The sequence below is a fragment of the Leptodactylus fuscus genome, chromosome 7 (assembly GCF_031893055.1).
Source record: "Leptodactylus fuscus isolate aLepFus1 chromosome 7, aLepFus1.hap2, whole genome shotgun sequence".
In the NCBI taxonomy this organism is placed as follows: Eukaryota; Metazoa; Chordata; class Amphibia; order Anura; family Leptodactylidae; genus Leptodactylus; species Leptodactylus fuscus.
In genome coordinates, this window is record NC_134271.1 from 147,558,577 (window position 1) to 147,573,995 (window position 15,419).

The window sequence follows — 15,419 nt, forward strand, 5'->3', positions numbered from 1 at the left end:
CTTCTTACTAATCTTATATATTTTTCGAATCTTCCTTGATAGGACGGCACCAGAAGAATCCAAGTACGATAACTATAATACGTTGGGTGTTATCCGGTATAGTGTTGCTTACCGCCTGCTGCATCTTCATTCATCACGTAATGAGTGAAGTCAAAATTCCTCTTGACGGCCACTGAAGACGTCTTCATCTTTAAGATAAGAAGGACTTACTTTAATGGTTGGAAGTAAACACCTGACCTGTTCTTTTTTCTAACTAACTTTCTATATTTTGTATAGGAATATACATTATATTTGTATTAGATATGATAAGAATTCTAGGATTTATCTTGTCTTCTACCAGTACTGATGATAAAGGATGGGGTGTCTTCTGAACGATAGATACCCCTCACCTTCCCATTTGCCACTTTTTATTGGGCGGGTTATTTCCTACTATAGGAATATTTTATATTACTGGACCAGTCTAGTCCAAGTCTTGTATTCAACCAAATGTCACATCTGCCAGACTAGTATAATCTTTGCAAAAAAAAAAGTCAGACAGGGATCAAACTAAAACGGAAAGGAATTGGTTGTCGTTATGTCTTGCTTTATATGAATGTCATGCTGGGGTTGCCATTCTTATAATCATTTCATGGCACGATGACTAATTCTCCTTTAATTTAAGAAAAAAAACCACGCCATTTAATGAAGGTCACCTTACATGTTTTACAAAGTCAAGTGGAGGAATTGGCAATTCTTCTTGTTCACCAAAAAAATATGGTATCTCATGACAAAAAGAGAGCAAAAAAAAAGTTAATATGTTTTGGTAGAGATGTGTTCCTTCAATGATCCCAAGATGTCAAGGTCCTAAAGGAAGCGGAGCCATAATGCGTCTTCCACCAGGCTTCACAGTCGGAACGAGGTTTGAATGTTGCTGTGAAGTGTTGAGTGTGGTGTCATATATCCATGCAAACATTTGAAGTAACAAGGTAGTCTCAAGCAAACTTGAAATGGGCCACAACTTTTTTCTGGAGAGTAGTGGCTTACTAATCGTGGACACATCAGAGGTTTTTTTGCAGTTATAGAGTCTGCAGTAGGACTTTTTCTGTTTTGTTTAGACGCTTTCATGATCTTCAATTCTTATTGTAATCCGCCATGCATTCTTACATAGAGTAGCTACAAGACACCGCACCTACGAAGAGTAGGAACGGTCCTGACTGCTGTCCACTTCTGCACAATTTGTCCTATGTTACAAGAATGTTTTGTATCCTCGTCCAGCTTCATGCATCTCTATAACAGGTCTTCCGAACATTGGTTGTGCTGAGGCAAGGTTCACACTAATCAGTGTTTCTTGATAAATCTGTCTGTAACCAGGCTTTGTGTGCCTTAATTTAAACAACCTAAACCAGTGGTAGGGAACCTTTGGCTCTCCAGCTGCTTTGAAACTACAACTGCCAGCATGCTCCATTCACTTCCATGGGATTTCCTAGAACAGCAGAGCAAGTATGCATGCTGGGAGTTGTAGTTTTGCAACAGCTGGAGAGCCGTACGTTCCCTACCCCTGACCTAAACACACAGGAGCCATTCATCTCAGTTGAAACACATATTGTCAATGATCTCTTATCTATTAATACAGAGGTTCACTTACTTTTTCCCTTACACTATGGATGATACTCAATTGGCCCAATAAAGTACATGAATAGTGCAACTGTTTATGTTATTGATTTAGTTATAACACATTTGTCTATAATTGTTATTGCAGATAATAAGACATTGTATTAGCATTCAATGACATTACAGGTCATTTCAAAGGGTTCACTTACTTTTTATTGGCAGTATAAAACAATGGATTTTTTTTTCCAATTTTTTTATGTCTGTACTTCTATTTAGCCAATGCTTTTTATTTTGAAAGGCTTCAATGATATGTTAAAGGGGTTCTCTAGGCAAACCCTTAAAAAAAGGGCATTTTACCGCTCTTAATGGGTTAATAAGTGCACCAAAATACCTCTAGCAGTGTTTTGAGAGATTTCTGAGTTTCCCTGGGAGCTCCTGACATCTTCTAAATGAGTTGCTAGCTTCTAGTGTTGCTTTGAATAGTATATGAAACATAGTTTTGAATACCTCACTCCCATAGGAATGAATGGGAGCGGACGAACAGCAAGGGGTTAAGCGCCGGCAGCTCCCATTCATTCCTATAGAGCGAGGTATTCAAAACTGTAGTTTCAAATACTATTCGCTCATCTCTACTAGCTTCCTGTTGCCTTAGCTCTCCCTCCTCCTGTCTCTCAAACATGTCTTCCTGGTTTCCCTAGCTAGCTCGTGCACTACTAACCCTACCTACTTCAATCCACCCCCCACCACATCATACTTACCTGTCTTTTGTGTCCTGGAGATCACCACCTTCTGTCCCGCCGGCTCTTTCTTCTGTGGACTTCCACGGCACCTGTGCAATAGATACAACATAACTTTATTGCGCATGTTTGGGAGGCAGGACTCTTCTCTTCGTCGGCCAGTGATTACGCAATAGGCTCTATTGCGCAGGCATAGAAGAAGAAAGTGACGCATTGTTTGCAGAAGAGTGAAGACAGGTAAGTATGATGGGACCAGGAGAAGGGGGGTAGCTGAGCATTGGTGACGTTCTGTATTTGTAAACACGATGTCACCGGAATATCAGAAAGTGTGCCTGGGGCGGTCAGTGCCCCGGCAATCTCAGTAGATTATTTTATAGTAAGTAAATTAGAAGATAGGCGGGGGAGTTTAGTTTAGGTTTAATTTTTCATTTTATTCTGAACGAGCCCTTTATTCACAAGACGTCGTACTACGGGAATCATTAGTGATCACCTATTGTTTATAGGAATATCCAGTAAGCAGTCAGTCTCCCCGGTGTCCGACTTCCACTACTCATATGAGGTGTTCGGAAAGTAAGTACACAAAATGAAAGGGTGGACTTTAGCCGGTATACGAAGCTTTTTTTTTTTTTTTTCAAATTAATGAACATGTGATTGGAAATGCCTCGTTGTGGCGCTGCAGGTAGACTGAGATGTCGGTTTCCTATCCCTCGCTACGCCATGTGAAAGGAGAAACGAAGAAGAGAAAGAGCTTTAATGGAAAATCAGTTTAATCACTGTTACTTATTACAAAAATTGCTCAAAGTGCTGGCCGCCTGCCTCGATGAAAGCAGTGCAACGCTGGGAGATGGATTGACGCACCCGTTCACAGACTCCTGGCATTGCCCTCACCGCGACGAACGCAGCCTGGATGTGGTTCACGAGCTCTTCACGCGTTTGCACAGGCGTTGTGTACACAATAGACTTGACATGTCCCCACAAGAAGAAATCTTCTCTGTTTCTCCTAGCTAAAGTCCAGCCTTTCATTTTGTATACTTATTTTCTGGACACCCTGTATATAAATGACCTCTTCTATTCTATATCAGAACAATGTATATGTTCCGAAAAAAAAACGCTTTAATTGTTTTTAACTAGAATGTAATAGCTTATCACAATAAATACAATATTTTTGAACATATGTTTATTAGATGAAGATAAGTACAGTGAAGGAAATATACAGATAAATAGATAGATAGATAGATAGATAGATAGATAATAACAGGCCAATGACAAATAAAACATCACAACATGACCTTTTTAGTTTAAAGGGGTTGTCCAGGAATTAAAGTCCTGAATCAGGAGGCCGGGAAGGTGAAACATGAGCTCCATTGTCCCCCAACCAATCAATGGCCTCAGCTGTCACATGAAAAGGACCTGGGACGTCACCAGTGACGTACGAGAGTGTTGGTACAGGCCTGGATGACATATAATAAGGATCAGTCTAGGCTTAGGCAACCTCTTTAAAGGAAACAAGGCCAAGATTTATAATACCATTATTATAGTCTAACAAGCATCATCACACAACAAAAGAAATAAGCATATATAGTAACAATGGACATTACAATTTTTTGCAAATATACATAAGCTGAGGCTGTTGTGGAGTTCCACCTAGAGAAGCTGCCAGAAGGGAACGAGTGTGAGGGAGGCTGTAACGTTTCAGGAGATCAAAACCAAAGTTTGACTGCATACTTGTTCCATACTTGTTCTGGCAGGGACTTCATGTAAAACTCCATTACAGTCTAAGTCTATGGATTGTTGCAAATCACTTCGACATTAATGCATTATAGGGGACTACTAGATTTCCATCATGTAACTGTTGCTCCATTCAAGGGAAACGACCTCCATTCTGGCAGTCCAAGAGGAGCAAGAGGTGGAACCTCCCGTCATCAGACACTTATCTCCTATCCAGGGTACAAGTGTTGATTTTCCAACAATCTATTTAATGATAACTTTACATTGCCATCATTCAAGTTCGTTATTCCGATTTGGCATAGGATCAAGACGATGACTGAAAAGCCCAAAGAATGACTGATGCAGAAGGAGCACACTCCGTCTGCATCAGTCTATTCAATGTAATGTTAAACAGGATATCTTAGTCTGTTGCTCTGATTTGACATCAGAAAAGAACAACGGACATAAAAGCTCACAGAATGACTGAGGCTGATGGAGCACCCTGTTTGCAGTGCTCCTATTCATTTCGATGTGAGAGCAGGAGGTAGTTCTGTGCTGTACTTTGGCTCAGGGTGCTCCATGTGCATCAGTTATTCTGTGTGCTTTTTAGTTCATTGATCTGATCCTATGACAGATCAAAGTAACAGACTTGAATGACGGTAGTGTCAATTTAGCCTAAGCCTATGAAGTTATATATGATATTAGAGGTGTATATAGAAAGTGTAATGCAGTTCTTATCCTTAATGTTATTAAATAATGAGGTAGGCTGAGTAACATGGTAGAATGTGTCATGTTTGGAGTGCATGAACAGAAGACCCGCGTCAATTTCCTAAGTAGGAAAAAATCATTACACTGAAGTGTACGTGCTCAAAGCAGATCTATCATTTTATATTTTTGCCCTAAATCCGTTCATGTGAACACAAGAAACATTCCAATATATATCTTAAGTGAGAAAAATGCTCTTTTCTCCTCTTAGTCTGTTTTCCATACCCCTTCTCCAAACTCTTCAAGTCACCAATTCTTTGGTGAAAATTGGTTCGAGCTCACCGCCATATCAGGCAATACAGAAGTCTATGGAGATGGGGGAAGTTGTGTGGTAGAGAAAGACACAATGTAAGGTGCTGCTACAAATTTGTGTTTAGCAGATTTTCAGCAGTTTTAGGAACCTATTGGACTAGACTTTTTTTATATTTTAGCAAGGACTGATGGACTATAAGACACGATGACCAGTCCACGCTCTCCACCACCTGATTACAGAGGCGGATTCATAGGACACGCAGGAGGAATGATTTCTAAAATCTCTGTTCCGCTGCCATGCACTTGCATTGTTTACCGACAAGAAAGCCCTTCGCACACAGAGCCAAGTTTTTGCCGACAAATTATTTTCTGTCCTTTTGAAAGGATGAGATCACCTATGAACGAGCTGAGGTGACCAGGACTGATTAGGGTAAGTTCACACGGGGTTTTTTGGACTGGATTTTGACGTGGGAATCCGCCTCAGAATCCGAACCACAAAAAAACCTCCCGTAGCTAGCCATGGCTGTAGACAGTCGCGGCATTCTGCTCCAGATTAGGTCCAAATGAGTGAGCCTAGTTGGAAGGGAGTGTTGCACCACAGACGACCACGAATGATTCAGGCGCGGAATCTACGGCAAGATGGGGCAGGCCACATCTTTTTCCCACGAGCGGAAAGTGAATGGCTCCCACTGAAGTCAAACGGACTTCGAGAAGGATTCTGAGTCAGATTCCGCAACAAAATCCAGTCCAAAAAACCCCATGTGAACTTACCCTTAGGTTGGTTGTCGTGAATGAGTATTTATACAAGCATTCCTTCCCGATAACTGCCTGTGAAATCTTCTCACCTAATCGGGTCCTTAAGCAATATTGGACTGAAGTAAGTAAAGCTCTGATGAGAAAGATATGTCACCATTATTTTCTAAAAGATGGCGGGGTCTTTCTGCTTTTCCCTCAGTCAGCTCCTTCCCCCCTTCTCCTCTCCTGATGACGGGTCTGAGCAGTGACCAGAGCAGATCAGCAAGTTGGGGGAAGCAGAAGAGAGCTGATAAGTAGAAGAAACATCTTTCTCCTAGAAGATATATTATTGGTGCCTCTTATTTTATTAGAAAGCTTACCGATCCTCAGTACCACCTGAGCTTCCACTTCTTGAGTTCCCACCAGTCTATACATTCTGTCCACCAGTCTATACATCCTGTCCACCAGTGATGAGATGATGTTTCGGCAAGGAAATGTGATCTTTGTCGCCAAGGACTGGCTGCAGCCCCCTCTCACTTGTGTCTCTAGTGGTTGGCTGCAGCAGTCACTTACTGTTACTAAAACATCATCACTGGACTGACTGGGCCCTTGGAAATGGCAGAAGATCGGCAAGGTCATTGTTACCAAATTTATTGGAGATTTAGGGAAAAAAAGAAATGCAAGCTCCGACGACCTCTTAACTTACACAGCAGTGGTCCACATGTTTTTTTTTTTTGTGAAACTGATTAAATGGACCCAACATATATACAACTTATATTGTATATAGTACACAGTAGCACTGCAGTCAGTGTGCCAGTAATGTATGATAAACCCTATGTTATACAGAGTGAAGGCGCACGAGTACAGTGCTCAATACAGTGCCGCACCTTCATTATAGTACCTGTCGTGATCTGGAGTCACCGACTACCAGCAGAGGATACTGTCAATGTCAAGTGTTATAACAGAAAGTCGTCTATTTATGACAGCTTATTCTAACATTAGTAAGATTATTACCAGATTATTCTAACAATATCATTAAATCTAAAGAAACAGATTTTTTTTTTTTCCTTTCGTAAATGAGGGACGTAACCCAAGCAGGTAGATTCGCTCCACCAGATGTCGGATTGTTTTACAATTCACACTGGTCTGTTTTCCTAAAAGAGAAGCAAAAAATAGGATGTGGATTTTTTGTTGTGCTGTATGCAGAAAACAATTAAAGGGATCCTATCTTTAAAATGCATTTTTTTCTGACTAACACGTAGGAATAGCCTTAAGAAAGACTATTCTTCTCCTACCTTTAGAAGTCTTCTCCACGCCGCTATTCGGTATGCAAATGAGTTCTCTTCCAGCACTGGGGGCGGGCCCCAGCGCTCAAACAGCACTGGGGGCATCCCCCAGTGCTGTGAGAGAACTCTCTAGCGCCACCTCCATCTTCTTCTGGAATGGCCTCTTCACGCATCTTCTTCCGACACTGGGGTCAAACTTTGACGCATGCGCAAGTCGGCTCTGCCATCGGGCCTCTGGCTGAGCCAACGGCAAATGTGGGCGGCCATTTTTTTGTGGACGCTTATGTGAGTATGCGCAGTACGCTCTGTACTCCGTTGAACTATAGGAGTGTACTGCACATGCTTGCGTAAGTGGACACAAAAAAATGGCTACTCGCATGTGCCGTCGGCTCTGCCCAAGGCCCAATGGCAGAGCCGACTTGCACATGCGTAGAAGTTTGACCCCAGCGTCAGAAGGAGACGCGGAGAGAGGCTATCCCAGAAGAAAATGGAGGTATCGCTGGAGAGTTCTCTCGCAGTATTGGGGAAACCCCCAGTGCTGTTTGAGCGCTGGGGACCGCCCTCAGTGCTGCGAGAGAACTCATTTGCATACCGAAGAAAACCAGGATTTCTACCAAACGGCAGCGGGGAGAATACATCTAAAAGGAGGAGAAGAGTAGCCTTCCTTAAGGCTACTCCAAAGTGTTAGTCAGAAAAAATTGCATTTTAATGATAGGATCCCTTTAAGACGGCAAAACACCCCATATGACAGCACTGTCATAGTAAGGGTGGGTTCACATTACCGTTATTTAATGTCCATTGCAATGGACATTAAATGACAAATGCAGACAGAAGCCCCACAGTCGGTTGTCAGTCTGTATTCATCCCAATATAAAACACATAGTGGATGCTTTCTTTCGTCATGATTTTTACTTTTGTAAAGGAAGAAAAAGTCCTGCATGCGGGATTTTTCTTCTGATACAAAAGTAAATGAACATGAGGGAGGGAAGTGTCCATCAAGTCTTTTTACATTCTAGTCAATGGGAACGGACACAGATGGAGGGTCTCTGTCTGTGCCCGTTACTCTCAAACCATTAAAGTTGTAGCAACAAACTGTAACAATGGTAATGTGAATGTAGCCGAATGTATAGCATACTATATACGACTGAAACCTTGCTCACCTCATACAGTTGTGTGTATGACACTACAACTCATGGGCTGTCAGATGGGGTGCTGCCGCCTGGGTAGTCCAACATACTAAGCAATCCAAAACAATTCAACCAACACTTAGCGGCTGTTCATGCTGTGTAAGACTGGCATCTCCTGCTTCAATACCCACAAAACAAGTAATAAACAAGTATTGCAACACATCAAAAAACAATCTCTACATAGAAGAAGCCCCCTGTCATATATGCAATGAAAGGCTAGTTGCCAGTTTAGAGTATGTTAGACTGGCACAGATTGACAGTTTTGTGATCACCTTATAGGTTTAATATGCAAACAAAATAAATGTAAAATCTTGCTATATATATATATATATATATATATATATATATATATATATATATCTCCATACCTTACTCTCCTCCATCAGTACTGTCTAAAAACTCCACAAATATACAGAATTATGAATATTCATATTCCATGAGGATGGAATCAACATTCCACAGGTGAAAGGAAACATTTTGGTTTCTATACGCCCAAACGTGAACAGTCCCGGCCATAAAACCTATCTCAGTCGAAAATAACCCAAACTAGCAAATACACTACATGAGATTAAGGATAACCTGGTAGTAGCCTCTTAGTGGAGTATAAACGGTTTACCAACAAGTATTTGGACACCTGTGATAGAATTAAAAAACAACATTTATTTATATTCAATAGTTGTTAGAACCTCCACGAGCGGTGATTACAGCCTCCACCCTCCGGGGCTTTCCACAAGTCCTTGTATGACGGCTAGTGATATTTTATTCCATTCGGCTTGGAGAAGACAGGTAAGTTCTTTCAAAGATTTTGGATGCGTGTAGTTCCGGGGGTCTGCCGACTCGGGGCACATTCTGACAATCACTGTTCACCTTCCACTTCGTAATCACATAGGCCACTGTCAATTTTGGGTAATTCAGTTCGCTTGCTATGTCCCTTAAGGATCGACCATTTCCATGGTACCCCACAATTACCTCTTTCTTGAAATTGGACAACTCTGCACTTCGTGGCATCTTGCATTCGACTAATGCCAATGCTGTTTCCTACACGATATTTAACAACGGAAGGCGTGACGTACATCACGGCTGCAGATATCTTCGTTTGCATGGGTGTCCAAATACATATTGGTAGACAGTGTATGACATATGACAGGAGGTTTGTTCTCTGTGAAAACTGGTTTCTGATGCTGGAATACATTATTTGTAAAGGAAGGGATCCCATAGGACGATGGACAGAAGGAAGGAACCTTGTTCCGGTACTAGCCCTCTTGTTACTTTTATTGAAGTCCTAAGTTTACATCTGTACTTTGAGACAAGAAAAGTAACAATTTTTGGAATACTTCGTTCTGACCTCTTCGTAAGAGGGATAGTGTCAGAACAAAGTTTTTGCCTTCCTTCTTCCTGTTTCTCTTGTGCTGTGATCAGACTGCTTGCAAACATTGAACACACATATTACATGGTTCAAGATTACATATAGTAATGTAGTACATGAGGATGGAAGAGGACGCAAGTCTATCAAGGGGAAAAAAAAAAAAATACCTTCCCGACTCCAAATCTGCCAATCAGTATAAATTCTTGGATCAACTTATCTTTACCAAAAATCTAAGACTCAAAAGAAAACATGGAAGAGAACTATAAAGAAATGTATCGTAACAAGTGCTTCATATGGCAGATGTCTTTCTAGACGTTGGCTTTTCCTGAGGAGCATCCCAAGTGCAGCTCTTCAAGGGAACCTACAAGGTCTATTTGAGACAATAAAGCACCAATAAGTCCTTACAGACCAGTTGTTTAGTGTCCCAAATAGCCCTATTGTAAGTCTATTCATACCCACGGTAAAACCCAAATCTCTATACTTACCCTATAAAAGAGTCCGATGAGTCTGGTGCATGAGCACCGATAACTCTTCACCCGGGGCATATAACGGGAAAGACGACACTGTCCTGAATTTAGAGCACTGTTGGCTTTCTCGCGGTATATAAAAGCACAGGTGCCCGAGGACATGAAAGTTCCTCTTTAAATGCAAGCCATGACATCACATGCATGACAGCCACAGAGTGTCCATGCCATTGGCTACTTACCCGCTTCTGGCTCCCAGAATATTCAGTACCTGAAATGCAAAACATCACACATAAGTAGACACCAGAGGGCGATCTCCTGTCACTTATTACACCTACAACTATCTGTATTTTTCTATATGACCAGTAGTAACATTACTAACCCATTGAGTTGGAGGGAATTGTGATGCCCTTTCCTCTGCGTATAGCAATGCTTTAGGCAGCTACTTCTCGTCCCTTGCTCCCCAAGATTTTGCTAATGTTCTTTTCCTGATTGAACCACTGTTATGAAGTACATTGGTGATACACGACCTGCAGCAAGGAATCCCATTCTATGTGGCCTGTACTATCTAGATATAAACAAGCTTCCATGTTGGAAACTTCTAATAGGGCGCTGTGAATTTGTCTGTAAGTCCTCATATTCTAGGACAGTGATGGTGAACCTTTTAGAAACTGAGTGCCCAAACTGCAACCCAAAACCCAATAAATTATCACAAAGTGCTAACACGGCAATTTAACCTTAATACTCTGCGAATACAGAATTGTGGAGAGTTACGGACCCCCAACATATGGTTGTGTGAATGGGCCTTTCAATAATACAAACAACTTTGTACTGAAAGGTTATAGTTTGCATTTGGCATAACTTTAAACAATTGATGTTCACTATTTATATCGCACAGTATCTGTTTTATACTGACTGTGCAATGTTATTACAGCATGTAATAATATCATGTCACATGCTATAAAACAGATACCGTGACATAAATAGTGAAGGGCCCCCACACAGTACGATCTGCTCCACAATGGCCCCCACACAGTACAATCTGCTCCAAAATGGCCCCCACACACTACGATCTGCTCCACAATGGCCCCTGCACAGTACGATCTGCTCCTCAATGGCCCCCACACAGTACGATCTGCTCCACAATGGCCCCCACACAGTACGATCTGCTCCAAAATGGCACCCACACACTACGATCTGCTCCACAGTGGCCTCCACACAGTACGATCTGCTCCTCAATGGACCCTACACAGTACGATCTGCTCCACAATGGCCCCCACACACTACAATCTGCTTCACAACGGTCTCCACACAGTACAATCTGCTCCACAATGGCCCCCACACAGTACGATCTGCTCCACGGTGGCCTCCACACAGTACGATCTGCTCCACAATGTCCCCCACATAGTACGATCTGCTCCACAATGTCCCCCACATAGTACGATCTGCTCCACAATGTCCCCCACATAGTACGATCTGCTCCACAATGTCCCCCACACAGTACAATCTGCTCCACAATGGCCCCCACACAGTACGATCTGCTCCACAATGGCCCCCACACAGTATGATCTGCTCCGAAATGGCACCCACACACTACGATCTGCTCCACAGTGGCCTCCACACAGTACGATCAGCTCCTCAATGGCCCCCACACACTACGATCTGCTTCACAACGGTCTCCACACAGTACAATCTGCTCCACAATGGCCCCCACACACTACGATCTGCTTCACAACGGTCTCCACACAGTACAATCTGCTCCACAATGTCCCCCACATAGTACGATCTGCTCCACAATGGCCCACACACAGTACGATCTGCTCCACAGTGGCCTCCACACAGTATGATCTGTTCCACAGATGAGTGTCCACAGAGAGGGCTCTGAGTGACACCTCCGGTACACGTGCCATAGGTTCACCACCGCGGTCCTAGGAGAATGTACAGCCCCTTTGACCTTCTAGACACTCCAGAAGGGAGGAGATAGGTGTGTAGTCGTAGTCGGTGCAGCTGTGAAATGCTCGACTGTTTCTTTAAGTGTCGCTGGAGAAAAACTTGTCTTTTCCTCTGTAAAATGCCAAATGGGCCAGAAAAGGGCCCCACATTCCCTCATATGGCAGAATCTCAAAAGTTCATCATGAACTACAGCTTTTGGGAGTGGATTAAATCTGACAATATGGCCCTCAGATCAGTAAAGTTGTGCACCCCTACATTAGATGAGAAGATTGGCACCCTAGACTCACAAGCAGGGGAATAAGGAAAGCGGGGTCTGGATGCTGCTTAGCTCTCCCATATCTTTAAAAATCCTTTACAGAAATACATTTACTGGGAAGAAAAATAAAAGCAAGAGATCAAATGAAAGGAAATATTACATACACTGATCAAAGTGGAGATCATGTACACCACTACTCCCGTTTTCAGTTTCAAAGCGTCACCTGAAATTTAAAAAAAAAAAAATTAAAAAAAAAAACAGAAAAAAGTTAACAGGGAGTCTACTATCATTTCACCAATATATTAAACACTCATTGACAGAAAAAAACATAAGTAAATAAAAAAGTTCAGAGATCGAAATCTCAGACTACTGTAAAACTCATCCTTCAGTTCTGTCTCAGGCAGATATGTAAATGATTACAGGTGCGGTCTGGATTTTGCCAAAAGAGGGAGTAAAAGTTCTTCCACCGTTGCTCTTTTAAAAGGCTCTCAGAGGCTGCTTTTGGGTAGTGTTCTCTTGGTGAGAGATCAGTGACTGCTACACATGCATCTACAATGCACTTGAAAATATTTTGCTCAGTGGACAGACAGAGGGGGCATATCATTGGACTTCGAGAAGCAGGATGTCGCTTCAACATACTACTGTCCATCTAGGCCGTTGTGATCTAGTTGTTAGGAGGTGTTGGGGCAGTGGTTACATTAGGGTATTTTTCAGCAGGATAATGCTCATCCACACAGAAAAGGGGTTCCTAGGAATGTCTCCACCAGATTACAACACTGCATTGGTCTTCCAGATTGGCAGATTTTTCACCAATCAGACATACACGGGACCAGCTAGGATGCAGCTTCACCAACCCATGAGTGAACAGGATCTACAGGCCCAGCTGCAACATTTGTGGACATATGTGACATAGGATACCATACAGAACCTGTATACCTCCATGTCCAGCCCTATCTCATTGTATCCAGATTAGAGGTGTCCAGTAGGGTCCTAGAGCTTCCACGCAATTGTACGGTTTTCTCCTTTGTCTGTAATATTGTCAATACATCACACTGAGAAAGCTTAGGGCCATGACAACAACTTCTTAGGGTAGAAAAGAGTCTATTTTGTCTGTAACAGTGGTAATCTGAATCATATAAAATCTCTGGTCATCTTAAAAAAAAAAAAAAAAAAAACTTTTTGACATGGACAAGGTAATGACACAGAAGTTTTTCACCGTCACATTTCCGTTCCGAAAGCCCTAACTTTTTCATTTCTCCACGGATGAAGCTTATTAAGTGCTTGGTAATTTTTTTTCAAGACACATTGTACTTTTTGATGCCATTCATTTTAGGGTGACCGTAACGTGTTGACTAATTTTTGTTAACCATTTCAGAAATAGAATTAAAAATTTTTTTTTTCTAGATTTGGCACTGTCTGATTAAATTTTTTTAGTCGCCATATGACATAAATAACATGTTAAATTTACTGGGCAGGTCAATACAATTATGAGATACCTAATTTACATACTTTTTTATACATATATAAAATATATACATATATATATTTTAAGTACAGTTTTGAAAAATCATTCATTTCTGAACCGTTCCATTCATTTGTGCCGAAAATAGCAAAACTGTACTTCAGCTATCTCTGGTGCTTCCAACGATATTAATGGAGCGGTGTACTCGCTGCCCAAACTGCGAAACCATGTGGAAAAAACGGCACTATTTTACAGTTCCTAAAAAACGGATGGGATTCTAGTGAATTTCATCCACAATTTGTGGCATGCTGTGATTTCCAAAACCGTTGCGGATTTAGAAATTGCAGCATGTCAATTATACCTAAAGAAACGCTGGCGGTTTCCCTAATCGGTGTAATTGAAGCAAAAAGCCTTTCGGTGAAAAGAGGTGCGGGAAAAACCATGATGAGTTGCTGCTGCAGTTTTACTTGCAGAGCTTTTTTGTTACAGCCTGCTACATGAGGCCTTAGCCTTAACCCTTTCACTGCCAAGCACGTAGATATACGTGCTCCCAAGGTGGCACTTCAGTAGCTACTACGTCCTTGCTACTGAAGCCCATAACTTCTGTCAAAAAATGGGTTATCTTGACAGTTTTGGTGTCATTTTAAAGCCAAGAATCTTGACTTTAAAATGGCAAACGATCTGATGACCTAGAGGTCACGGATCGCTCCCAAAACTGTTAATACAGGCAGATTCTGCTCCCTGTTTTTTCTATAGAAATGTAGGGGAGGCGCTATAAAAAGTAGTATAGTGAGCTGAAAATGGCAGCAAGCGCTGCCATTTTCAACTTATATGAAAGCCAAGAGTCTGCCCTTTAAAATAAGCTAGCGATCAGCTGACCAGGGGGTCGCTGATCGCAGCTGTCAACTAAAAAACACGGCGGTACCGCTCCGTGACGCGACAGTAGAAGGGGAGGGGGAGCGCTCACATAAAGCTTGACAGTGAGATGAAAATTGCAAGCAGCGTTGCAATTTTGATCTCATTTGAAAGTTAGGAACATGGGCTACAAAATAAGCCAGTGATCAGCTGTCCAAAAGGTCGCTGATCGCAGCTATCACATAAAAAAGACGGCGATATCGCTCCATCTGTCCCTCGCTTGTCTGTACTGCTGAAGAACGGGAAGCGCTCGTACATACTTATACTGTGAGATGAATATTGTGAATAGTGTAACAATTTTCACCTCATTTGGAAGCTATGAACATGGGCTATAAAATAAGCCAGTGATCAGATGTAAAGGGGAGGCTGATCACAGCTGTCAACTAAAGAAGACAGCGGTACCGCACACTGTCGGCACTATTGAAGGGGATGAGGGAGAGCTCCCATAAAGTGTTAAAGTGAGATGAAACCTGCAAGTAGATTAGTGTAGATTGTGATTTTTGCAGTTTTGAGAACATAAATAGTGTCCGGGTGTATACACATGTGGTATGTATAAACGCCTCACACCCTGGACTTTTAGTTTTAGGAAGTATTAGATGAATATAGTTCAAACTGTCTCAGAGATTTAGTCTCAAAGCTGAACTTTTGTATAATTTTTGCAAAAAATCAATGTTTGATAAAAAGTTGCATGAAGGTGTCTGAGTATAATAAGCTAGATGGTATTTTTTATGATCGTCAGGGTGT

At 41.9% G+C, this 15,419-nt stretch overlaps 1 protein-coding gene across 1 annotated transcript in view; it reads right to left on the bottom strand.

Moving 5' to 3' along the window:
* Positions 1–150: 150 nt before the first annotated feature.
* Positions 151–15,419, bottom strand: part of LOC142213435 (uncharacterized) — a 76,251-nt gene continuing 60,982 nt past the window's right edge. Inside the window, exons 9-10 of the mRNA XM_075281750.1 lie at positions 2,349–2,419; positions 151–188 (exon numbers count right to left, since the gene is read on the bottom strand). Coding sequence (XP_075137851.1) covers positions 151–188; positions 2,349–2,419 — 109 coding nt within the window. The remainder of the gene's footprint in view (positions 189–2,348; positions 2,420–15,419) is intronic.